Below are 24,277 nucleotides of genomic sequence, written 5' to 3' on the forward strand. Positions count from 1 at the left end.
CCTGCCACCTAGTGCTCTGGAGTAGGAACCCGTTACCATAGTTACATCAAACAGGTTCCTTCCAAGACCTGCTTCAAGATGATCTGGGTGTGGCTAACCTAGCTAGCTTATCTCCCTAATTACAGTAACTATAACCATCTAGTTCTGTATCATCGTCAGCAATACGAAAAATGCCAGTCAGAACGGCAAAGCAAATGAAGCCCACTTTAAAAGTGACGAAGTAAGAAAATAAATGTTAGCAGGTGGCTACTTGTTATTTTCAAAGTGAAGTTAGCCAGCAAGTAGCGTTGACTTATTTAACGTTAGCTATCATATAGCGACATACAGAAGCGACAGTATTTAGCTAACGGTTTATTTATGCATAGTGTTAATTGTGTATTGTTATATTGATATTGCACCGGTTTATTTCTTTTGATGTATGTCGCTAACCTAATAATTTTTAGTTCAATTAAAAGTGGCCTAGGGGTTGTGGTATGCAGGTGAAATATTCTCTCTCTCCTCAGGTCGAGGACGCCGAATCAGTCGACATCTGGGGTGCTCCGCGTAAACCAAAGCGCTACGAATACGAGGAGTGTAAATAGCTCTGTACACCGAAAGAGCTTCACTTTAGCAGGGGATAGTAAAGTTCTCGACAAAGGGTCTGTTCAGACCCACAAACAAACAGTACAGGTACTGACCCTTTACCCAGGTTACACTGTATTTATGTAGCCACTGTTTAAACAGTGTCCTCCTTCCTCAGGTTTTTGATGAAACAGGGAAGGATGTCACACCTCAGCCTCTGTACCAACCAGAAGCTGGAGCTTTGCAACCCAAACAAAGCAAAATCTTCACGAACCATGACACTTCGGGGAGTACCCTCTCTGACTTCCTGTCCACAGCCTACCAAACCACCAATGCAAGCTTTGCAGCACCATTTACAAGGTATTTTTTGTAAAGCAAGTGATAAACACATGTAAAACAAACCAATCTGCTAGGCAGTATGCTTCTTCCCTGCAGACGAATTTGCATCATTTTTGTCACATGTTGCTGTGTAAACTTCTAAATGAGTGAAAGTCATTATTTATTTGCCATTACAGGTCTGTTTTTGGGAGCAGCTCAGTATCTAGATCGAGCCAGTCTACAATGGAATCTATGAATGATGAAATTGAGGATCCATCTTCAAAAAAGGATATCTCCCTTAGTCTTTCAGGTTTGCGCCTTCATCTCCCTACATCTGTCTCTTGAGAAACTCACAAAAACCTGGCCAAAATGAAATCTCTTACTTGCATCTGAGAGGAAAGACACAGGGAAATATCCGCTAAACACAGGAAAGCTTACAAACCTCAGCTCTAATGTCATCCTACCGCCTCTTTATTTGAAACCATCTTGGGTGTTGTGTCCGTTCCATGAAGATGTCCAGGTGCGGCGAGAGGAGATAAAAGAGCAGATCAAGGAGCACATGTTGGACTGCATGGTAGACTGCTACCTCACCGAGACCGAGACCATCTGGCTGTTGGACATGCCTGCATTGTCTGTGTCTATGGACTCTGAGGAGGCTGAAGTGGTCAAGTCAGAGCTAACATCACCTTTCATTGTATTTCTCTGTACATATAAAGATAAAATTGCAGTATGCATGTTCAATAATTAAATGAGTGGATTTGTGTATGATATTATGGCTATTATTGTTTTGCAAGTAGTCTTTCTATTGTTATGGAAACATTCTTACCCTGAGCACTTGGCTGTCTTACTTGGGATTTTTACAGAAATACCCCATCAGCTTTTCACAGGAACATCTTAATAGTCATGTCTCATTTGTCTCTCACTCATTTGGCTCTCACTGTCTCGCCTGAAGGGGAAGGAACATGGCATACCAAGAACTTTGCAAAAACAGGCTGGGCAATGATAAATACATGGAGCGCCCAATGCAGACCTTTAACGGGGCACCCAAAGCTAAAGAAGTCCAGAGCGATAGCATCTCTATGGTGGAAAAAGGCAAGTAACTTAATTAACTGTAGTATTATTGAAAACTGCACATTTTCATTTTAAACCAGATATATCACATTAATTTAATGTAATAAGATTTTTTTTTTTTTTTTTTTTTTTTGTGGGAGATGATCATTAACAGACTTTCCACTGACAAATGTCATTACACTGAAAATTCTGCAGCTACCATGGCCACCCACTGGGACATATATGACTCATATGTAAGTGATGGCGGGGCAGGCAATGCTGCAGATGGAGCGAGCCCCACCAAGCTGGACATCTCCACCCTTCATCGCGTCCATTCATCCAGACCTCTTGACAGAACCATGTCTGGAGCCAGTGCCATCAGCACAGGTGAGTACTGGAAGTTTTTGTTGTTGTTGTTACTGATATTCACTGATTCAGTGCTGGACCTGATAAACTTAATGACTGGAGATTATTCCCAGTACACAGATAAATTCTGATTTTCATCCATCCTTTGAAAATAGCTAGTACTTCCAGCTCCCGAATAGACACAGAGGCCTTTGTGGTTCAGGGTGAGAATGAATCTGACCCAGAGGATGTCCTGCACTCTGAGAAGTTCCTACAGGATCTGCTGGTAATGGAGAGGGCAGTTCTAGAGAATATCTACCAGCCAAAACTTGCTGCTTACAGACAGCTGCCAATACTGCCAGGTAAAGCATGACTGAATTATTTATTAAACTATACCATACTGAAGTGTTTTTCAAACAAATGTTCCCTCTAACACAGGTTTAAGGTCTTACCATATATATACACCATACAATGGTAAACAGAGGAATCTGTGTTTAATCTTTAGCATGCCTCAACACTAATGTCTTTGATATTTGTTTTGTGTGTATCACAGCTGGACTCTATATTCTTGAATGGTCTTAACCTGAGCTTGCTGTGTTTTCTGTGCAGACCCAAACAGAGAGCAGAAGGCCGGAGATGAGAGAGATGGCCAAGATGATGTCTCTCTCAACCCAGCCCTGGAGCGCCTCTGGGCCTTCAACTGTGAGCTTACCATGGGCCGCAATGTCAGCAACATGGCCTGGAATAAGAAAAATCCAGTAAATACACCCTACCTAACATACTTGTCTTTCAATTATTATTAGGAACTGCAGTGAACAACAGTCTGTTTATCAACAAAATAATCAGTAGGGTTAATACGTTAACACACACTGAAGTTGAAGCGTAACTCATCCTGTGTTCTGCTGTAGGACCTTCTGGCTGTGGGATATGGGCAGTTTGACTTCAAAGATCAGAAATCTGGGCTAGTCTGCTGCTGGTCTTTGAAGAACCCTACCGTATGATTCATCTTTATCAGTCATGAATGGAGTTAATGATGTACACCAATGTTTCAAATCAATTTCTTCACAGTTGGTACTTTATCTTTCCAACTATGTTGCTCTCTGTATGTGTGTGCATGTTCCAGTGGCCCGAGCGGATCTTTCACTGCGAGAGCGGTGTCACTGCCCTAGACTTCTCAACCTGCAGTCCCAGTCAGTTGGCAGTGGGCATGCATGATGGCAGCATTGCCATCTACAATGTGCAGAGCACAGAGAAAACACCAGTGATTGACAGCAGGTGGCACTATGAGCACTGAATATTTTTTGTTTTTTGTTGTTACCTCTCATGACCTGGAGTGAAGTCATTTGGTAAAATCATTGTAATTTACTAAAAAGGATTTTGGCCACACATGATTGTTATATGACACGGGCATAGGCACTGATAAGAAAAATAAGTGATCTTTGTGGTCTGTACTGCTGAACACTAAAACAGAAAGTATTTAAGATGGGAAGAACACAAACTAACAGGGAGTGAACGTAGTATAAGGGTTCCAGAGATGTCGGATAAATATGTCATTCCATGTTTTCTGCACTTCTACACAGATGTAAATGACATGTGCTTAACGTGCATTTAAATCACAATAAGTACATATTTCCAGCCAATGACATTCCTGTGTCTGCTGTTTCCCATGCCCTCTCATGCTTCCGGAGGCTCTCAGTACAAGGGTTCACTCTTCTCCTCTGTCTTAGAGCTCTTTTCAAAAATAACTGTGCAGTGTCACATAGTAAACAGTAAAATAGTATGGCGTATAACTGGTAAAAATACTGAACATTGTGTGTGGGGATGTTATTTGCTATTCTAGGAAAGTAAACAGACCAGACTTGTAAAGAATGCCTTAATATAAATCATGTGAGTTCATTAGGCTTCTGCATGTCAGTACTTGTAGGCTTTTGGCCACAGCAAGACAAGTAGTGCTACACTGTATTACATGAGTACGGTCTGAGCTCACTGATACTGGGCTGACTTTGCTCTACTGTCTTTTGCAGTGATTGTGCTCACAAGCACACGGGTCCAGTGTGGCAGGTGCGGTGGGTTGAAAATGAGCACGGCCCAGGAGGAGAGGACAAACGCGAGACACTGATCTCTGTGTCTGCCGACGGGAGGATCAGCAAGTGGTTTCTCCGTAAAGGCCTTGATGGCATCGGTAAATAGTAAATGTATACATGGAGATTCCCTAGAGCAGGATTCCAGAGCACTGCTGAAATGAATCAGGAGAGCCCTTGTGAATGTGAAAGATTATGTGAATCCCAGTTCAATAAGCTCAATAAGTTAAGCAAGTTATGCTCAAAAACCTATGTAAAAATAAGTTTCAGTTCTTGTCCTGCAATAGTAAAATGGGGCCCCTTTATCTGGATATGTGTGATGTAGATCTGATGAAGCTGAAGAGGATGAGGAGTGTGAGGAAGCACCTGGGAGTGAAGGAGAGGAAGATTGAAGCTTTGATCTCTCGCCATGCATCTGGCCTGTGCTTCCATTTCCACAACAATGTTAGCAACTCTGCATCGGATCACACACTTAAAGCCAGTTTACCATTAACTTATGGGGTGTTTTGTTGTGTTTGTATGGTTGTCATATTTCTGTGTATCAGGATTCGAATATCTATTTGGTTGGGACAGAAGATGGCCTAATTCACAAGTGCTCCTGCTCATACAATGAGCAGTTCCTGGGGACCTATACGGCACACATAGTAGGTTCACTCTCTATACGCTGAGCCACACCTGTCCAAGCTCGGGACACTCTAGAATTGCGTCACGTCTAGATACACGTGTTCATAAATTTGTTTCAAGGTTTTTTGAGGTCTCATTCTCTATGTCTGTATTCATGAAAATTGATCAAATTACTTAATAATGTCTCAGTGTAGCAAGGAGTAGTGGAGCAATACATCATGGCTCAGGGAAACCAAAAAAGAAAACTAAGGGAATTCATGGCAATAAGGAGACAAGGAAAAGAGAACCTCTCCCATAGGACAGTGAAATGCATACATGCATAAATACCATGTACCACACGTACATGCATACAGAATGGCTAGTCACAATATGAGGACGCAGCGAGTGAGCACATGGCTGACCCATCATGTGGACTTGCTGGGGTTTGTTCAATGCTGCCTAACCATGGCAGTAAAGGCTCAGCTAACCACAATGGCAGGATTTCCCTGAGTTGTTATGTATTGCACCACCATGCTTATGGTGGTTTATGCTGATGCAACTTGTTACAGGAACCTTTTAAAAACCTCTTATTAATTAGGGAAATGTATCTCTTTTTATCTGGACAGGGTCCTGTGTATAAGATCACGTGGTCACCCTTGTGTCCAGATGTGTTCCTGAGCTGCTCTGCTGACTGGACCATTCAGCTTTGGAGGCAGGATCTCTTCACACCTATTCTGGGCTTCACCTCCACCCACAAGGCTGTGCATGACATAGAATGGTCGCCTAGGTGGGCCACCGTGTTTGGGGCAGTGAACGAGGGCAGGCTGGAGATCTGGGACCTGGGATCAAGCATGTAAGATCCTGGCCTTTCTTTTCAGCTTGAAATCCCCCAGGCTTATTTTAACTCCTGCCACTCTTCCGTTCACAGTCTGGATCCAATCATAGTGAGCATGGCCCGTCCAGGGGTGAAGCTCACCTCTCTGCTGTTTGCCACGCAGACGGACTGTGTGCTGGTCGGGGATAGTGGGGGCCAAGTCAGCGTTTACAAACTGAAGAACCTCAATGCAGGAGAAGGCAAAGAGGTGAGCTTCCACATGCACACCTGGAACCTGTGTCCTGCACGTCCTGACAACTCCCATGTGTTTCCCTCGTGCTCATACATGTCCTCTCCTTCACAACAGGTGAACACTTTGCATGACATTATCAGGTCCACACTGGCCAGTCAGCTCTGAGACAGGGATACGCTGTGCACCTGATAGGCTGGACCTGCTCCACTCCATCATCATGCTGACAGTAATATCCATGATTCATCAGACTCAGTGACTCCATAATAACAATGAGATTTACAGCAGACTGGGCCTGTCTAGAAGGACCTCCAGCTTTCTTGTATAAGGGAAAGAGACATATTTTCAAAACGGTTTCACCTGCCAGAAATGGTTCTGACTGACAGTAGGTCACAGTTGATAGTGTGTCTGAACCACTATGTAACCACCATGCCTGTGCATTTAAAACAGCTACTTATCATAAGTGTTTATGCCCTATTTTCTGAGTGACTAAGACAATAAAGAAAGAGGAAAAAACACAAGTATTTTATTGTTTTATGTGTTTTATTTTTCTTTCCATATTTTATCAAGTTTTATATCTGTTTCTCAACAAATATCAACTAGGATATTGTTAATCTTAATAAGATCAAGATTTGAATAGATAATTGAGTTTGGAATCAAATGGAGGAAAATGAATCAAATGGAGGAAAATGCAAGGTTGTAGTCTTTCTTTAAAATTGAGAGGAAAAAAAAGAGTAGACAACTTTTGGACAAATGTCACTGTCAAAACAGCTTCCAAATGTAACAGATGAGAGATCCCTAGGGCATGTGAAAGGGATGACAGATGCACAGAAAGTTAATGCAAAGGCCATGAAACCTTTTGATGGATTACAACCATCAACGCCCCATCACACCTCAGCAAATGGCTGTCATTATGAGAAGAGTTGTAATCCATGACCTGTTTGAGAGATCCATAATCTGGCGACTTTAGTGCAAAACAAACAAAGCATAGTGCTGTAGTGTCTGGTCAGGGCAGCTCTGAGCAAATAAAGTTAAGAGTTTTACAAGAATGTCAGTGATGGGAGGAAATGGACCCCATATGTTCCTTTGCTTATTTACACTCACTACCCAGTTTACTAAAAACATCTATGCTCACTAGTCAGATTATTAACTACACCTGTATTAAGTACAATATAGGTACTATAAGTATCTTATAGGTGCATTTTATAAATGTACAATTACATACTGTACCACATATATTGCCATGCACAGTTTATCAACCACATTGTACTCTGTTCATCACTGTCCAGTTTTCTGTCTGTTGGTGGGCTGGTAGTGGGTGTGGCACAGCAGTGATACGGACCTGGTATTGGCATGGTAGTGGGTGTGGCTCTCTCACCATGGCTGTGATATGGGTGTGGTAGTGTTATAGTAGTGGGTATGGTACTGGTATGAGAATATCAGGTTGTAGTTTTCACAACTTCAAAGTGCATGTCACCACAGGGCTGAGAATGGTCAGAAATATACAGCCATCACATATCCTATGACCACCATCAACACTGATGAAGAGCTGGAGAATGTGTAACACAAACTGTACATGGCAACAGATGAGATGTAGTCTCTAACTACACCTACAAGGTGCTTTTATTAAATAAATGCTTCTAATAAATAAAATGAGTGATATGTGCATTGGTTTATCTGCTACAGTGCTTAATTATTTCTCATAGATGTTTCTTAAGTATTTATCTCTCTCAATAGACTTGACCAGGACACTCTAGAACAGCTCGTAAAATAGTCATTTTATTTTTGCTGAATTACAAAATGTGCATAAAAAAATTAGCTTACACCTGTTAATGCATAAAGGTCTGAAAGGCATTATGCATTTTTAAACATGTTCAGACAAGCATTTTTAATTATGCATGTACTTTAGGTATTATTTTACATTTTAAATGACAATGTAGTTTGACACACTCTTAGTTTTCTGTTTTCATTTTGACATATAAAGTACACCACCACTCTAGTAGATACATATCTGTACCATATGGGGACACATTAACCACCACAAGAAAGATGCTGTTGTCTGAGTACAGCTGATCTTATTGTGATCATGGTTATTTGCACTCTTTATTTGTGGTTCAAATGGATTTAGGGAACATAATTTGTTGGTAAAATCAGCAGATATTGTATGTCTGTTTTCGTGGGTGGCTTTGCTGGCTGAGCTATGACTTGATTAGCATTGCATTATAGTGAATATCACTGCAATCAAACCATTAACCTGGAACAGTCAGGAGACATAGGTCTGTCCCAAAAGGATGTAATTTGATTCTAGATTGAAGCAGTAAAGCACTTAACTACCTGTCGAGAATGTCCTTTTTCTTCTGAAACACACATCCTGTCATTATCAATAACTGACAACATAAATCTGTTTGGCTGTAAGGGACCTGGCATGGGTGGGGTTTAAAGGGGAAGTGAATAAGGTAAACTGGTCCAGAAGGATGGAGAGCATCTCTATATATATAGGCAACACATGCTGTGTTGCATGTTGGTCATCGCCTTCTAGCCTTGAAGACTGTGTTAAAGTGACCAAGGTGAGTGAAGGGGCAGTGATCCACCCGGCAAAGCGAGGGAGCCAGCATGCGAGCGCTAAAGTCTCTGCTGCTTCTGTGGCCTTTCCTGCTACTGTGGGCAGCCTGCAGTGTGTCACATGTGCAGGCGGAGGTCAGGGCAGTGAAGCTGTGCGGTCGCGAGTTCATTCGGGCCGTGGTCTACACCTGTGGAGGCTCCAGGTGGAGGAGGCTGCTCACTCCACAAAACGTGCAAGGTGAGTCTTACTAATTACTCATTGAGAACCAAGCCTAGAACATTTTTTTACAGATCTTTGAGCTGTACCTAAAGAAATACATTTAGATTGTGGCTATTTTTGAAAGTAGCAATTTCTTAATTTACTGTAGTTTTAGCTTTGGGCTTTTGTTAATTTTGGTTCAAATTAGGGAAGTTGATTAGGAATGTTGATGTAGACATCCAAAAAAATAAGATAACCTTTCTGACATTCATGTTTTCCTGTGTAAACACTAATATGACACCACATTAGTATAGTAAGTGTATTGTTTGATAGAAAGTGTGCACACTTCAGCCATATTTTTCTATGTTCATTTCTCTTTGACCCTCGGCAGTCCTGTTTGGCATACAGATTTAATGAGTGATTAATTTCATCTGCAAGCATCTGCTCTAGATTCTGAATTCCCAGAGCTGATGACTGCAGCGGAGTCCAGATCTTATGCAGTGTTCCCTCTGAAGGTGGACCTGTTTATCCAGGAGAATGACACTTACTGTTAATATGCAATACTAATAGATACATCAAACTGGATTGCTAAATTTTTACTGTAATGTAATCACAAGATATACCAGGACATCTCTGGAGTCTAGGCAGTGGTAGCTCAGCGGTTAAGGTACTGGGCTTGCAATTGGAAGGTTGCTGGTTCAAGCCGCAACACTGCCAAGTTGCCACTGAGCAATGCCCTTAACCCTCAAGTTGTACTCTGTGTAAGTTGCTCTGGATAAAAGCATCAGCTAAATGCCATAAATGTAAATGAGTCTATGCACAAGAAATATATTAGAGCATCAAGTTTGACCCTGAACACACTCAATCATTTCAGCTTACTGTTTTCTGCTTGTTGCTTTTATATGGGGCCGTTGTGGTAATCATATGAAATAATATGAACGCTGTCATCAGGCATTGCATGCACTCAAACCAACATTTTCTGTGCAATTCTAGTAGATTAGTAGAACTAGTAGAGCTTATTATTTCTTCAATTTCATGCCATTTGATGCCATTATCTAAAATCTGATTGGCCCATACTCCTACTAGTGTTTAGTAGTTAATACTCTCATGGTCAGCTTTGTGTGTGAGCATGCCACTGGAAAAGTAGATATATATATGCCACAGCGAACTGAGTGTGTTGTGTTTGTGTGTTGTGTACCACAGAGATTCCTAACAGCGAGCAGAGCAGTGCTGAGGGTCTGAATGAGAGCAGAGGATCACATCTGTCTACACGAGATCTCAACCACATATGTTGTCGGATGGGCTGTCTTAAGAGTGACCTGGCTTTGCTGTGCTGAAGGCCAGATGAACTCACCATCACTCTCACAAGCTGAGCGGGGACTCTGAGACCATCTAGCTATTACTTGTTTGAAAATCAGTAGCAGTGCAGTTGCTAAGGGCAACTAAATACAAGCAATTATGTACAAGCAAGGTGGCCTCGTTTGAACATATTCATTTGTCTGAGAAAAAGGTCGAGAGATTTCATGCCAACAATTTTATGTATTAAAAAAAGAGAAAGATTTTAATTTCAGGACTGTTGATCTATTTGTTAAAACTGCAAGTCTGATTGTAATGTATAGTTTGCAAATGTTGTCTAATAAATACAATTGCATATCTGTGGGCATGTGTTTTTTAGCTTTATTGTGAATGGTAACATACACTCCATAATCAACTTTCAAATGATCTATAATTTTTCAGGCTATGTCCATCCAAATCAATATTTCTCAGCAAGTTTTAATGCAATGCATTAGGAGCAAGTTTCCCAGACTCAGATTAAACTTAACACTGGTCCAAAAATGATGCCCAAATGTTTTTGGCACACAATTGACCTAATTCATATCTGGAAGCTGTGCAGGAAGTGAGGAACATGGATGATTTGTGCATTTAGCATGGCCAAAACGTTTTAGTAAAATTAAACAAATGCGTAAATACAAATTCATACATTCTGCTTACGTTTTATTGGTTTGGAAAGAGCAAAGTAACTCAGTTCAGTGTTAACATCATTTGTACAAACACAGCTTGCACCTGTTGCTGGGAAGAATCTAGAATGATCTATCAATACAGCCACACATGCACAAGATCTCAGTTGCACACACTCATTCACGCACACACATACACACACAGTCACACGTGATTTCACTTACACATATAACATAGTTTCTTGCCTTTCCTGTATATTTCCTGGCAAAAATTCACTTTGGACTGTGAAGACAAACTGATCAGCTGTTCCACAGAACTGCATTCAAGGGATTTTCTTTTAGCTAATGGACACTGTTTCAGTTCTTAAATCTAATGAGCTCAGTGCAGTTAGGAAATCGATGGAGCATACTGTGTGACACAGCGCTCAAGTCTAGGGTACTTTAGCTCTTCCACAGTGGGAATACAACTCTTTCAAAAAGTGTCAGTGTTCTCTTCAAACCAGCACAATCTCTATGACAGACACTTTGAGTTATAGTTACCCAATGGTTTTTTGTTGTTGACATTGAATATCAGAACATCTGGGAAGTTCAACAGTAGCACAGTGGTATTTTTTTTTCCACAAGGAACAATATTTTTTTTTCCACTTTATTAGTAGTTTTTAACATTGAAAAAATATGCAGCTTATTCTCTCTTAAGGACAGTTCTTGAGATACACACACAAATCCAAAAAACAAAAACCTAAAGAAGGAAGAAGCATTTTTGGTTGTCTTTACCCCTCCCCAAACCTTGTCCTTGTCATCTCACAGAGACATTTACCATTTGCAAATTAAATCCGTAACCTTAAGCGTTGGGGCGATTTGGATAGGGACTCATGCTAAAGACTGTCAATAAAATGCACTGGAGCAGAGATGTCAGATTCAGATTGCACATATTGGTCTTAATGGTGAAATAGGTTAAATGTCCAAAAGCTGACAATCTATTTTTTTTTCCCCACTAATAGTGCAGGTATACGTAACACTGCTTTCTTAAAGCAGGTAGATACATTATACGTCCTTTTTAATCCCCACCCATATACAGCTCAAATCTTCTGGTGCACTTGAGTTTAAAAAAATTATATTTGAAATAAATTTAAAAATTATACCTCAGCAGTTATACTGTACACAGTTTACCCAACTACACAGATAACAAAAAAATCAAATATTTATAACTTTAAGGGTCCTAAATTGTGATACCATTCAAAGTCTATACATATACAGAGTCACAGAGTTTTTGTTTCTTTTTTTGTACAACAAATTATTGTGAATAAATAAAAATAGAATGATGTACTCAGAAGTCTAACACTGCTGTCTTGGGAACAACAGAAAGGCTATTCAACAATACAAGGAAAAACACCAAACGCCCTTCAAGATATATATTATCCATTTAAAATGTTTTTTTTTTTCTCAAGGGAAAAACCTTTTTCATACAATTGCAAGCAAGACATATTTTAAGATGTGGCTGCCCAAATCTCAGATGAAAAAATGTTCTATCATATCTCAAATATGACATTATTCTAGTGTGCCCACAAAAGCCTGACCTTTACATGTGGCGCATGTCTTTACAGTCTCGTAATACTCTCTTTACCTGATTCAGCTACATTCCAAAAACTACACAGATTAATCTGAATGACATATGTGTAATCTTACAATATACTGCCTCCTTGTGGCCCTGAGACACACTCCAGTATCAGCTGACCGAATCATGAACAGCCTCGTTTCCTAACCAGTGCCAAAAAGTTGCATCCAAGCTTGCCAAGAGTAAGGTCTGAGATTAAACATTTCTTCATTAACAGAAAGAGTTTGACTGCTCATGGACTTAATCAACTCTACCAGACTTCATCCAGAGCTTCTTATCCTGGTTAAAATAGTCGATTCGTTTCAACACTGATCTACCTGTATCAATATCGATGTCAGTATCGAATAGAGTGAGTGTTCAGGCAGCCACAGCCCATGGGTTGAACATCAAGTTGTTAGTCAGGCGAGAGGCTAGCCTTAAGGGAAAGCCCATGCTGAATAACAGCAGCAATACAGTTCTGAAATGTTTACAGTTTACAAATACAAGAAGTACACCCTAAAACGGTCCACGATTTCTATATGTAACTTATACAATACTGCTGGAGTATGGGCTCTGCCTGTATCAGAAATCTATAAAGGGACTGTCTGAAGGGTCAGGCAGGAACCAGTGCGTCCGTCTCTCTTATGTTCTGAGTAATTTTCATTTAGTCCATAAGAGACACATTCTCTCGCATGGGTCTACGATGTTGATCAGTTGTCTGCCAGATATTTCCCTAAAAATGAATAAATGAACAAACAATTACCCTATGGTATCCCTGCTCTACACCAGTTCCCCATCAGCTAATTCTTAAGCCCTGTATGAGCTGAATCGAGCTAGTGAGTGCAGGGGGAACAGAGCAGAGAGGGACGCTTTTATGGAGCTGTTTTACATCTGGCTGTTCTCTCACCTGCAGCGAACCTCTTCTTGATGAGGGAGAAGCGATAGCCAGGGCTGGCCAGCTTGATGTCACAGCCTGACAGGGTGCTGCCCTCGCTGGTGAACTGCACTGCTAGAGGTGCAGGCTTACTGGGACCCTCCGTCAGCTGGAAGCGTGCCAGCAGGGAGCCCACCCCTGAAGGCCCACACAGCGCAAGCCAAGGAACACACAGACCACACCCATGGGCAGCAGCTCTATTACGTGAGGGTCTAACAAAGTAACAGACTGAATTTTAGCGCATAAACGTTTGAGCATTTTACCTCCATTCTCAGACTTTTGAGAGATATCCGGAATCTTCCACAGGATTCTCTGCTGCTCTGCATTCCTTTGTAGATCAAAAGAAGAAACATCATCTGTCAGAATCAGTGCTCCTTGTCCTCTCTGTGCTTGCTCCTGTTCCAACTGCTGTCGTCAAACAACGCCACAGTCTATGCAACGCTCTACATACTGGATCCTCATTAAATACCACACTGTATCATTTTCAACTATATTAAAACCACAGTGCAATAGCTACCCTATAGGAAAAGAACTTGCAGAAGGCCACTACAGGAGATTCCAGCTCTAGCTCCCTCACCAGGCAGCTGGTGGAAGCACAGCCTGCAGTTTGCTGACCCCTCCATCCACAGGGACGAGGAACTGGACATTGTTGAGAGCTACTGGCGTGGTCATGGCGCTGCCAGTGTATTTGTAGTCTATCCTCAGATCAGTGCTGGTGGGCTCACACCTCCAGTTCACGGCCAGGTTTAGAGGGGCAGACTGCGGACCTGGAGCCGAAACCTAATGCATGCACGCACGCACACACACACACACACGCACGCACACACACACACACGCACACACACACACACACGCGCATGCGCACACACACGCACACACGCACGCACACACGCACGCACACACGCACGCACACACGCACACACGCACACGCACACACACGCGCACACACACACACACGCACACACACACACAGTGAGGTGCAGATATATGATATGTTACAGAGGTGTGTACAAACAAAGATGCATAGATCAGCTAGACAGATCACCTAATCTATTTTTTTTCCTTTTGTACCTTGTCAATAACTGATTTGAAAGGCTTCTTTTGGCCATTCTTATTATATTTCTTATCATCATGTTAATATATTTCTAAACTGCACATTAGGAAAATCGCATCATCATTAATTTCCAGCATGTCAGTTCTTACCTGATATTTCAGCATGTCTACATTGTAGTACGTGGCCTGAGGCTTTTGTTCAGCCACCTTCTTTAAGTGGGCCATGAGGTTTGGCATGTTCACCCAGAATTCCTTAGAGTTGGGCTTGGAGTCTGTAGTGTCACTAGGGAGTAATGAGAGGAGACTGTAATGAAACACAGCAATGAGTCTTGGGTATAAAACTAAACCAATGGCTAAATCAAAAGTAGATCAGCTCTGCTCAAGGCTACTGTGTGAAGAAACACTCCAATCCAGTAAGACACTTACAATGATAAGACACTGAGAGATGATGAGCTCACTGCTGACTGGTTTTGAGTGAGTCACCATCAGCTGACTCTGCTAGATCAGAGAGACACCAGACCAAGCGTCTTCTCAGCTAAAACTCTCTGGCTAAACCTCTGGCTGGTCTGAAAGTTACTGGGAATTACTGGGAGTTAAGACTTTTGTAGACAAACAAATTAGTAAATGAAGCAAATAATACATAAAGTTTGAAAATAATTCGTCCCACCATGACAAATCCATGATTATTGCTTTGAGTAAAGTCAATGTGGAATGTGAATGGAGTCTCTGAATGAATCTAATGGGTCCACAAAGAGCAGGTAAACTGTGCTGTGTTGTGGTCCTGTCTGAACTGGGGTGGGAAACCTGTGTGGTATGTGGAAGGGTGGCATTAGAGGGGTTATTTACCAACACAGTAACTGGGGGTTAGGAAGGATGTGCTCCAGGCTGCTGCAGTTGGTTATGCTGAAGGTTAGAACTGCAGGCGACGGGTTATTGGCAAAGTGTCTGGTGATGCCAGCCGGGAAAGATAACACCATCTCCCCTGTGATCTTCACCACACACCTTAGAGATGGATACTGGGGTTAGACCAAAGACCCAGTAACCACTGATGGCAGAGTTCATGGAACTATAAAATATAGTCAATTATATAAAGTATAAAGTATATAAACTTATAGTTCATAGAACTATAAAGTATAAAGTATAAAGAGCTGAAAATTTAGAAAATGCTTTTTTTTTTGTTATTATAGGGTGTTCAAAATGAAACTTGTAGTCACATATTTACATATATATTGAATGATAAGCAAAGCAATATTTGTATTATTTTATAAATGTATTCTTAACACACAGGTTGTTAGCATCATTTGGACATACATGCTGGGATCAGTGCCTTTAAAGTAAGCATTGACCGTCTCAGTGAAGGCTGCCGCCACTGGGAGTGTGTCCTGGGCCCCCATGGTGAGGGGACTGGGCCCTCGCGAGCAGCCTAGAAGACACACACACACACACACACACACACACACACGCACACACACACACGCGCACACACACACACACACACACACACAGGCACACACACGCACACACACACACACACACACACACACACACACACACACAACTTACATTAAACAAATTTTAATGGAGTCCCTAAGGAAGAAGCCAGCTCTGCGGAAAGCCTTTTCTGTCTAGAACATGATCTTGGTTCATTCTAGATCAGTAGAATGTGGCAATTAACACTGAGAGAAAGCGAGTGAAGAAAGAGAAAAGAAAAACAATGACCTCAAACCAGATGCTCAGACACACAGTACATTTAAAACGTTCAACAGCTAGCAATTCGTTCATCTCTCCAGTGTTTATTAACAGCCAGAACCAAAAGCCTCAAAAACCAGCAACATCAAATTAAAGCAAAAGAAAATACAGATGCTTGAGCTTCACTGATCTGCTGGATTCCTCACTGAGTGCCATCGTCACATAATTCCACGTGCATTCCACGTGCAGCATCAAATTAGTAGTGTAAAATCAGCAAACAGACCATAAACTCAACAGCAAACACGTGAAAAGGTGATAAAGTGAGCAAAGGCTGAAAGAGACAGATAAAGCATGCCGTTACGCTGAGCCGTTGTGTCACAGTCCAAATGACCAAAATCAAACAATTAATGCAAAGAGCCACAGAACAAGGCAAGAGACGAAAATCAGGTTAGTGACAGAAAATGAAAACGATGGTTCTGAAAGAAGAGGCAGGCTTGTCACACGCCATGAGCAGATGCATGCGGCGATGCGGAAGTGAGAGGGCTGAGCGAGGCGCAGGCACTGCAGGTGGGAGAGGTTTAGCATCCCCACGGGTGGAGGAACTGGGGGGAAGGGAGACAGAGAGTGACGTGGATGAGAAGAGGGGAGCAACAGATGAGACTTGAGTGTGCACACGCTACGTCCTCAAGCAGGAAGCCCGACTTACCTTCAAATGTTAAATAAAACTTGCCTCTGTCAAACCATACGAGGGAGGGCTGGTCTGTCTCTGTGTTGGGGGGGCGGGGCAGAGGGGTGGAGAGGGCATGAGGAGAGGGTGGGGAAAGGGCGAGACAAGGACAGTAGCGTGAGTCACACACACGTCTATTATATGTCATGGGGGGTCAGGGACTTAGGTCAAAGGGTAAAGTGGCAGTCACCTTGTGCTTCTGGTGAGGACATTTATAACTCATGAAAGTTTTATGCATTCTACATAGGGCGTAATAAGGTAAATCCAAACTTTAAGTATCCATAAAAAATGTGTCTTGGCATTGCTTGTAGGAGCTGAGGATTTTGAGCTGGGTATGATGGGGTGAACACTGTGCAAAGTCTAGACTGCACTGTGCAGCATCTTGGAAGAAAGAGGCTGCTTGGTCCATGCAGTGTTGAGGTTATGGATGACCAAGGCAGGGAGTATAAAGAAAACCAGCAGAGAGTCCTGTGTTCTGCTCCACACATTTCCACAGGACAGGACAGCCAAATTATGCTGGTTGTTTAAGAATCAAAGATTCAGTATAATGAACAGACAAAGATCTAGAGCACCTGATGACTGAATATTCATATCTGAACTAAATCATAAATAAACCAGGCATGTTTGTGAAGTCAGTATGAATTTATGCAATCTTTGCAAAATACAGGTGGCAGTTTCCTTTGTTTATTTACAAATGTAATATGTATTTTTGGATCTGACAGAATGGGAGCTGTCAGACTATGGTGACAACAGAGGGCAGTAATGAGTGAGTTTTGGGGCTCCACCTTTCATACTGCAGGTGTTACATCAGGCGGGAGAAAAGGGCCATATGTTAACTACATGTGAGAAGAGTGAAAGGGACATTTTAAGCTTATGTCAGAGTATATCTGACAGGAAACATTGCAGATTTTCTTAAGATTGATTCTCTTTTTTTTTTCAAACAAAAAAATTATGAAAAAGTGGTATTACATTTTGATATTTGAGGCATGATGATGCTTCAGGTGCTTCTCATACAAGCAGAATTTATATGCTCAGAAGTCAGATAGGAATTTATACCAGGAATTTAAACCAGATCTGATGTGTGTTTCTGTGTGTGTGTGTGTGTGTGTGTGTGTGTGTGTGTGTGTGTGTGTGTGTGTGTGTGCGCGCGCTCTAAGAAAGGGATGGAAAGAATACTGATCAGCGCTGCTGTCATCTGGGCTCCTTTCCAGACTTGACTTCAAACACACAGAGGCCTGAGTGTGTGTCTGAGTGTGTCTCATTTCTTGCAAGATGGCCTGCATCAGGTCCTAATAGGTGCACTGTGAGACAGATGCATTTCAGACATTCTATGTGCAGTCACTCTGTTATGGTGCCATCACAGCACAGGGAGACTTTGTCATGGCAATGAGGGTGTGGGGGGGGGGGGGTGTTAGGAGAGGGGGGGGTGTATGTGGTACATGTCTTTTCAAGCAAATGGATTGATTATGGGAGAATGGGGGGAGTGTGTGTTCGGTGGGCAATGTTACACATTCCTTTTGACTTCTGCGATGTGTGTGGTTATGGATGTGTAATGTAACATATGGATGTGAACACCTGATTCAATTTCCTCTGCCTGGATACAAGGAGTGTGCAGAAAAGTGAAAGGGCAGAACAGATATACAGGAATGAACTAAAGACCGCTCAGAGATGAGGCTAAGTCCACGCAGGTGTGGCCTGTTTGCTTACTTGCTTATTTAGAAGATATACTGTAACAGCTAAAGCAATTCTAATGAAGTTCTTATGCCTTTCAAATCAAATGCACTGTGCGTAAGACAGGCATTTCAAAGCCACTGGTTTGAATCAGTGTCATCCATTTTATCCACCAAATCAGGAAGGTCCCATACCGTACCTGAGAGCAGATCATCTTGCCTCTCAAAGCTGGGCAGTTTTTCTACAAAAACGTCGTCATCTGACACCGGACAAAAACGCCAGCCCAAAAGACAGGACAAGGAAGACAACAAAACAATAACAAACATAAAAGCAATTCAAATTAAACAACAAAGGCTTCAAAAAAACCCAAAAAGCACAGTCAACAAACTCAAGACAGGGTCGCACGCTACAAAGACACACAGCAAACGATGAGAAGTAAAAACAAAAGATAAAGAAAGAATACAAACGGACAGAATGGCAAGAGCACCAGCTGGACTGGGTCCCCCACGTGCAGGTTTTCAAACGGTTCGCACTGAGACTGTACCAAGGACGCCGACATAAATTACACCGGTCTAAGGCATTATGTTAAAATCCGCAAACCTCAAGTGCAATCTACAATGCCAGATGAAGGAATCGTGTGTATTTCATTTTTATAATACAACAAATGCACACAAAGCTGGCAAGCTCTTCAAGACATCAGTTTTGCAGACATGCACTGAAATACTGTAATATTATTTTGAAACTGCATGAGTCTACATCTAAGAAACTTCAGTAAAGATTCTGCAAATCCATATTGAGCTCTTTAATGCACAGAACAACTTGATATGTCTTTACATGTGTCTGAACATTGAGCCTGATCACATCAAGTCCAGTCAATAGCTTTATTTGACTCCTCTGCAATTTCAGTCCAACCATCATCCCACAAGTGACAAAAAGCAAACCTCACTCAATCTTCTCTAAAGTTCTTTAAAGTCATGGTAGTAGAAATGTTATGCAGTTTAGTCCATGTTTATTTATTAAGACTACATATTTAGACAAAACCGTTAGCTACAGAGGTCATAATATGGTCCCTACATCCGGCACAGTCAAAAACGTGGTCTGATCACCGAAAGGGTTCTTTGCAACACCGAAGCAGGATAAGACACTACTGCGGAATCCAAACAGGTGTTTTTTTTTTGGTTGTTGCAAACACTTATGCACAGAGCAGCACAGCAGAGAAGGAATGGAGGCACACCTGACACAGACACGGACAGCTCTTTACCGACGGTGGGTGTGGTGGCAGTGCTGAGGGAGTTGGTAGAAGAGATGGAGGAGGTGCTCTCCGCCCGTGCCAGAGGGGCCATAGGTGGAGGGCTGGACGAGTGGACCGGGGGGCTGAAAGGCCGATTCTGGGGGCAAAGAACCAGGAGAGGGACGTAGGTTAAGGTAAATCAGACCAAGGAGAGCAAAGGGCTCGATCAAGGGTTTGGAGCTGGTGCTTTCAACAGCGGTTCCTTTAATCAGCTGCCGTCTTTTGATAGCGACTGGAGTAACCTGCAGCTTTTTTTCCGTGCATGTGTAAAGAACATCAGATTCGATCTTGGCAGTTCTTCCGGACTGTAGCGATGACAGAAAATCCGGAACGCTAAAAGTCTTCTTGTATTTCATTTGTAAAACATAAGCTGCTGGAGAGCTCGGTGACCTGACGATGAACTGAGCAGCCGTGGTTAGGTTTCTGTGTGCAGAATTTGAGAGTTGCCACCTACCACGTCCCCTACGCTTGCTTTCCCAGCAGCCATTTTGGGACGAGAGGATGGCCGTGGAGGGGGAGGGGGAGGACTGCTAGAGGCCAATGGTGTTGCAGGGCGTGCAGGGGAGAAGGAGCCTGCGGATCAAAGGAATTTCATAAAAACAACGTTGCGTGGGGGAGGACGTACGTCATGCATCGAAGCCATTTGTGAGCCATTAGAGCTTAAACAAACTTGGCAAAACACATACACTATGGACTGACGACCTCTAATGACCCCATATTTCTATCAGCTGAGAAACAGGCTCGACATGTTTGGCACACACATTTAATCTTCCATTACGCAACAGATCGCAGATCAACAGCTCATATAATGGGGAAGTAGCAAACATGTTTGTTTTATTTATTTTCCACCCATGTGTTTCCCCCAATGTCATTTACCCCTGCTTAGTGTAAGTTAGAACTAACTGGGAATGTAACAGGGAGGTGTAGTGGTTGAAAGGGGTGGGGCTATGTCAGGTTAAAAACCTAGTGCGTTTTTTTATGCTCACTGTACCTTTTCTCATGCTGGCACTGTTCCATTACAAGTTTCAAATAATTTGCATTGAAGATACACAAAACAAAAGTCCTACTGGATTATTGGATAATGAAGTTGCAATGTTGTTACAACTAGGTTACAATGTGTCATCTGTGCAAAGATTTATTCTAATACATTTCTAATATATATAATGCTCTAATGGGGTGAAAATTACAAATTGTTAATTTATTTGACCATTATAATTCAGAAATAGTCTTATTCCTCAAAAGCAAGCCCATAATTCAAATAAGAATACCTACTTGGGTAAAATATTTCAAATAAGTAAATATGTGGAAAATAATCCCTAACTCATATCTCTTTTTCTAGCATTTCATTATGTTGTCAGTGAAATTCATAATTTTCTCTGTGCCTTTAAAACAATAAAAAGCCAATAGGCATATATGAGCCTTATCTGTAATATACCTCTTGTTAAGGTGATGATTAAAGGATGCTGTTGGTACCCAGGCTGCAAAGCTGAATAGTTTGGACTCACCACTGCCACTGTCTCCGCTGGCTACTCCAGGGATAGGCCCTGGGGATGACACCACTGCCCTGTATGTAGGGGGTGGAGGAGGTGGGGGCGTTGATCGTGAGCCTTGACCAATTTCTTTGGGCGAAGCAATGCATTCAGCTGGGTCTTCTTTTGGATTGTCCTCTTCAGGGGTCTTCTTGTCTTCCTGATCAAGGACCAGAGGTGGGGGGATTGTACATGCATTTGTCTCCACAGCACCAGGTGGAGTAGTGACTGAACCAGACGCTGCCTCTCCAGCAGAGACAGGTGTTGCTGATTCAGTGCTGGACATAACGGACTCGTCGGGCGGAGGTGGGGCCTCTTCATCTGGAGGAGGCGGGACTGTTGGGGGAAAAGGAGTGGTTTCTTTGGATGGTACAGAAATTGTTGGAGAGTGCACGGTTCCTTTTGGTGGTTCTGTTTTTGGGAGAGGGGGGGCAGGATCTTCAGGGGGAGGTGGTGACATTGGTAAAGGTGGTGCTGGCTCTGCTGGAGGAGGAGCAGCTGTGATCGGTAGTGGGACGGGCTCAGCTGGAGGGGGCGGTCTTTCAGGCGTCTCGTCGCCGAAGCACACCCATCGATCAGCAGTAATGTCATCATGTTTCAGTGAGTCCCCTGGGCCAAAGATGTTGTCCAGATCCACTATGGAGGGTCTGTTTGGGGTGTGCGCTGAATCGTCCTCTACTTTCCCATCTGCATTAACCATTACATAGGAAATACATAAAAGCAGAGACTTTTTAGAGGCCACACGTTTCAAGAGAGCAGGACATACGAAGGAGACAAAGAGACAAGCAGACAAAAGATCAGAAAACAAAGACAGTCATAAATAGAACAGAGAAACAAAAATATGAGAGAATTATATGCTCATGACCTCATTCCAATGCACAAGACAGAGATGGAAGGGGACCACATACAGTTTGAGGAAGCACTGGATGGAGGGTCTTACCAGCTGCATCTGCAGTTGGAGAATTGCTTGGAGCGGGGGAAGTCGGCACATTCTTGGGTGGAAGTGGAGGTAGCGCTGTAATGACATCAGGGCAGCTGAAGCAAGCATTTGCAATCGCCCCCTAGTGGTTGCACACTATGCCTGCACTGTGCTAACTCAGAAAAACAGGACTGTTTCCATGCCCCAAGCACCATGCATAGGCAAGGTCTTACACGTTTTAGATGTGAAAACAAGCTGGAAGGGCCGGGCATGAGATGACTCATTCAAAGAGGATGACAACACTTCACATTCTGTGGCCCACCAATTTCCATTTGTATACTTTGGCTGTACCCATTTCATATGACCAACATTACGAGAAATATGGTGAATCTTAATTTGCTTCCATCACAACTCCTCTTGAAAACAACTTAATCTGAATAGTCTTCAAAGTTTTTTTTTTTCTATTTCAACTCCTCATTGCCAATTTCACAAGCAGACAAAGCTATGCTCACACTTACACATTCATGAAATGGGTCCATAAGCTATGACTATCCAAAGGTTAAATTGTTCAAATTTCTATAGTACAAAATGTCTGTATTTTCCCTGTATAGGACTGACCAGACATAGTCATAATAATGACTAATTTAACAAAGGTGTAAAGAAATTATGATGAATTTTTGTAGACTATAAAAGAGGCCACATCAAGTAAACTGTCATCAGAGGAGCCACAGGCTCAACTGGATGACTTCAGGGATGGGAGTTGGATTGGTTTTCCTGGCTAATGATTTGTGAAATTAGTGGGTTAATGGAATCTGGGGAAAGAGGAAACTTAATGAGAAACACATTCCCGGATGACTTTTTTCGCACAAACGACCATTTGGAGAGTATGGGTGTACTGAGGAGAGTTCATGATCCTGGATGGAAGGTATTTGGTACCACAATCAGAGACTTACTTCCTGAAGGGAAAGGTCTTCCCAGGGAAGAGTCTGGGTTTGGCTCACGCAAGGGAGCACCCCAAACCTCAGGTTCCTCTATCGGCACTAGTGTTTGGAAGATGGCACAACACACAGCCAATGGAGACCAACATTAGCTACCAAATAGCTCAGCGATGTTGAAGTTGCCCTTCACAATTCGATACTACTCCCAGTCTATCCTGAATCACTCATATGTACCTTTTCTTATCTTTTCTGCAAGTGGAATGGAGTATGTCTCATGTCAAACACATTTGAGCGGGTGGAATTAAAAACTTACCCATGGCAAAAATCGCACAATCTGTACCTGTATCTATTGACAACATACATTTTTAGGGATTCTGTACTAAATGAACTGAGGTGTTGGATGTTGCAAGCACAGGAACAGGAATCAAAGCAACAAAAGAATATCAGACTAGATAAGACTGCCATGAAAATACTTTAATGAGCTACAATTACCTCAGTAAAAACTCACTTTATATCTTCATACCCTGTAAATCACATATCACATTCATACATGAATACCAATACTAGTGAATGGAGGGAGGTGGAGAAGAAGATTATAGTAGAGGAGCTTTGATGGGACAGCATCAAGATGAAATATGCTGGTCCACTCGCTGGCCGGACCAGCCACCCGCAACCTACACGAGCCTGTTCTACCTAAACCTCATCCTAACAGAATGTCATTCAGAGACACTGTTGCATGCACAAAAGCGAGAGACAGAACTTTGTACCTTCTGTCTTGTGCTCATCGAATGTAGTCTCCAATGGAGGGCCGAATAAGGCTGTTGCGTCCTCCACCACTGGAGATTTATTAGTGCTGAAACGAGAGGGAGCAGATATGTATGTCATACGCATGCATCTTCTCCATGCATGAGCTCCTTCTATCCTTCTGCCTTTCTCCTTTGTATGGCAGGCTCCCCATAGCACCCCCTTGTGGAGAATATTATTTTTACTATAATCGTGAGTGAGTGAGTGAGTGACTGACTGACTGAAAGTGAATGAGTGAGAGTGTGAGGAACTTACAAGATAGGTCCATGAGGTGCTTTGCATCTAAGACGTGAACAATGCATAATCTACATCGATACATTTTGTGTGTGTGTGTGTGTGTGTGTGTGTGTGTGTGTGTGTGTGTGTGTGTGTGTGTGTGAGTGTACC

At 42.4% G+C, this 24,277-nt stretch overlaps 3 protein-coding genes across 19 annotated transcripts in view; 2 read left to right on the forward strand and 1 right to left on the reverse strand.

Moving 5' to 3' along the window:
• The first annotated feature begins 40 nt into the window (after window positions 1-40).
• Window positions 41-6,543, forward strand: dnai4 (dynein axonemal intermediate chain 4). Of its 3 annotated transcripts, XM_027013574.3 has the most exons (17): window positions 44-220; window positions 504-669; window positions 740-921; window positions 1,077-1,189; window positions 1,392-1,548; window positions 1,832-1,971; window positions 2,146-2,316; window positions 2,451-2,636; window positions 2,884-3,032; window positions 3,183-3,269; window positions 3,398-3,549; window positions 4,299-4,456; window positions 4,681-4,799; window positions 4,901-4,999; window positions 5,585-5,811; window positions 5,887-6,040; window positions 6,140-6,543. In XM_027013574.3, the coding sequence occupies exons 1-17, from the start codon at window positions 171-173 to the stop codon at window positions 6,188-6,190; spliced, it is 2,361 nt and encodes a 786-aa protein (XP_026869375.2). In that variant the 5' UTR covers window positions 44-170; the 3' UTR covers window positions 6,191-6,543. The 3 variants fall into 3 exon arrangements, 2 of the variants coding, with proteins under 2 accessions (XP_081574690.1, XP_026869375.2); XM_081718564.1 differs by lacking the exons at window positions 5,887-6,040; window positions 6,140-6,543 and having other exon boundaries at window positions 41-220; window positions 5,625-5,774; XR_014124734.1 differs by lacking the exons at window positions 5,887-6,040; window positions 6,140-6,543 and having other exon boundaries at window positions 41-220; window positions 4,681-4,999; window positions 5,625-5,764.
• A 2,092-nt stretch (window positions 6,544-8,635) lies between these two features.
• insl5a (insulin-like 5a) lies at window positions 8,636-10,120 on the forward strand. The gene is made up of 2 exons (XM_027013530.3): window positions 8,636-8,822; window positions 9,987-10,120. The coding sequence occupies exons 1-2, from the start codon at window positions 8,636-8,638 to the stop codon at window positions 10,118-10,120; spliced, it is 321 nt and encodes a 106-aa protein (XP_026869331.2).
• Window positions 10,121-10,761: 641 nt separating this feature from the next.
• Window positions 10,762-24,277, reverse strand: part of sgip1a (SH3GL interacting endocytic adaptor 1a) — a 43,399-nt gene continuing 29,883 nt past the window's right edge. For 5 of the 15 annotated variants that reach the window (XM_081718550.1, XM_081718551.1, XM_081718549.1 and 2 more), the window contains 15 exons: window positions 23,854-23,939; window positions 23,102-23,188; window positions 22,170-22,244; window positions 21,206-21,916; window positions 20,155-20,273; window positions 19,644-19,797; window positions 18,609-18,668; window positions 16,718-16,777; window positions 15,634-15,745; window positions 15,169-15,324; window positions 14,473-14,605; window positions 13,847-14,049; window positions 13,533-13,597; window positions 13,243-13,407; window positions 10,762-13,068 (listed from right to left, as the gene is read on the reverse strand). In XM_081718550.1, coding sequence (XP_081574676.1) covers window positions 13,046-13,068; window positions 13,243-13,407; window positions 13,533-13,597; window positions 13,847-14,049; window positions 14,473-14,605; window positions 15,169-15,324; window positions 15,634-15,745; window positions 16,718-16,777; window positions 18,609-18,668; window positions 19,644-19,797; window positions 20,155-20,273; window positions 21,206-21,916; window positions 22,170-22,244; window positions 23,102-23,188; window positions 23,854-23,939 — 2,209 coding nt within the window. In that variant the 3' untranslated portion in view covers window positions 10,762-13,045. The remainder of the gene's footprint in view (window positions 13,069-13,242; window positions 13,408-13,532; window positions 13,598-13,846; window positions 14,050-14,472; window positions 14,606-15,168; window positions 15,325-15,633; window positions 15,746-16,717; window positions 16,778-18,608; window positions 18,669-19,643; window positions 19,798-20,154; window positions 20,274-21,205; window positions 21,917-22,169; window positions 22,245-23,101; window positions 23,189-23,853; window positions 23,940-24,277) is intronic. The other 10 variants (XM_081718552.1, XM_081718561.1, XM_081718555.1 and 7 more) reach the window with 10 other exon arrangements.

Source organism: Electrophorus electricus, chromosome 7 (assembly GCF_041902795.1).
Source record: "Electrophorus electricus isolate QZ-2024a chromosome 7, ASM4190279v1, whole genome shotgun sequence".
Classification (NCBI taxonomy): domain Eukaryota; kingdom Metazoa; phylum Chordata; class Actinopteri; order Gymnotiformes; family Gymnotidae; genus Electrophorus; species Electrophorus electricus.

What these genes read in the sequence shown, in the direction of transcription:
- dnai4 (XM_027013574.3), top strand. Translation starts at nt 171, where the DNA reads ATGCCAGTCAGAACGGCAAAGCAAATGAAGCCCACTTTAAAAGTGACG. An exon ending in ACAGCTGCCAATACTGCCAG is followed by an intron (nt 2,637 to 2,883) that starts GTAAAGCATGAC and finishes TTTTCTGTGCAG; the next exon opens with ACCCAAACAGAGAGCAGAAG. An exon ending in ATGCAGGAGAAGGCAAAGAG is followed by an intron (nt 6,041 to 6,139) that starts GTGAGCTTCCAC and finishes CCTTCACAACAG; the next exon opens with GTGAACACTTTGCATGACAT.
- insl5a (XM_027013530.3), top strand. Translation starts at nt 8,636, where the DNA reads ATGCGAGCGCTAAAGTCTCTGCTGCTTCTGTGGCCTTTCCTGCTACTG. An exon ending in CACTCCACAAAACGTGCAAG is followed by an intron (nt 8,823 to 9,986) that starts GTGAGTCTTACT and finishes TGTGTACCACAG; the next exon opens with AGATTCCTAACAGCGAGCAG.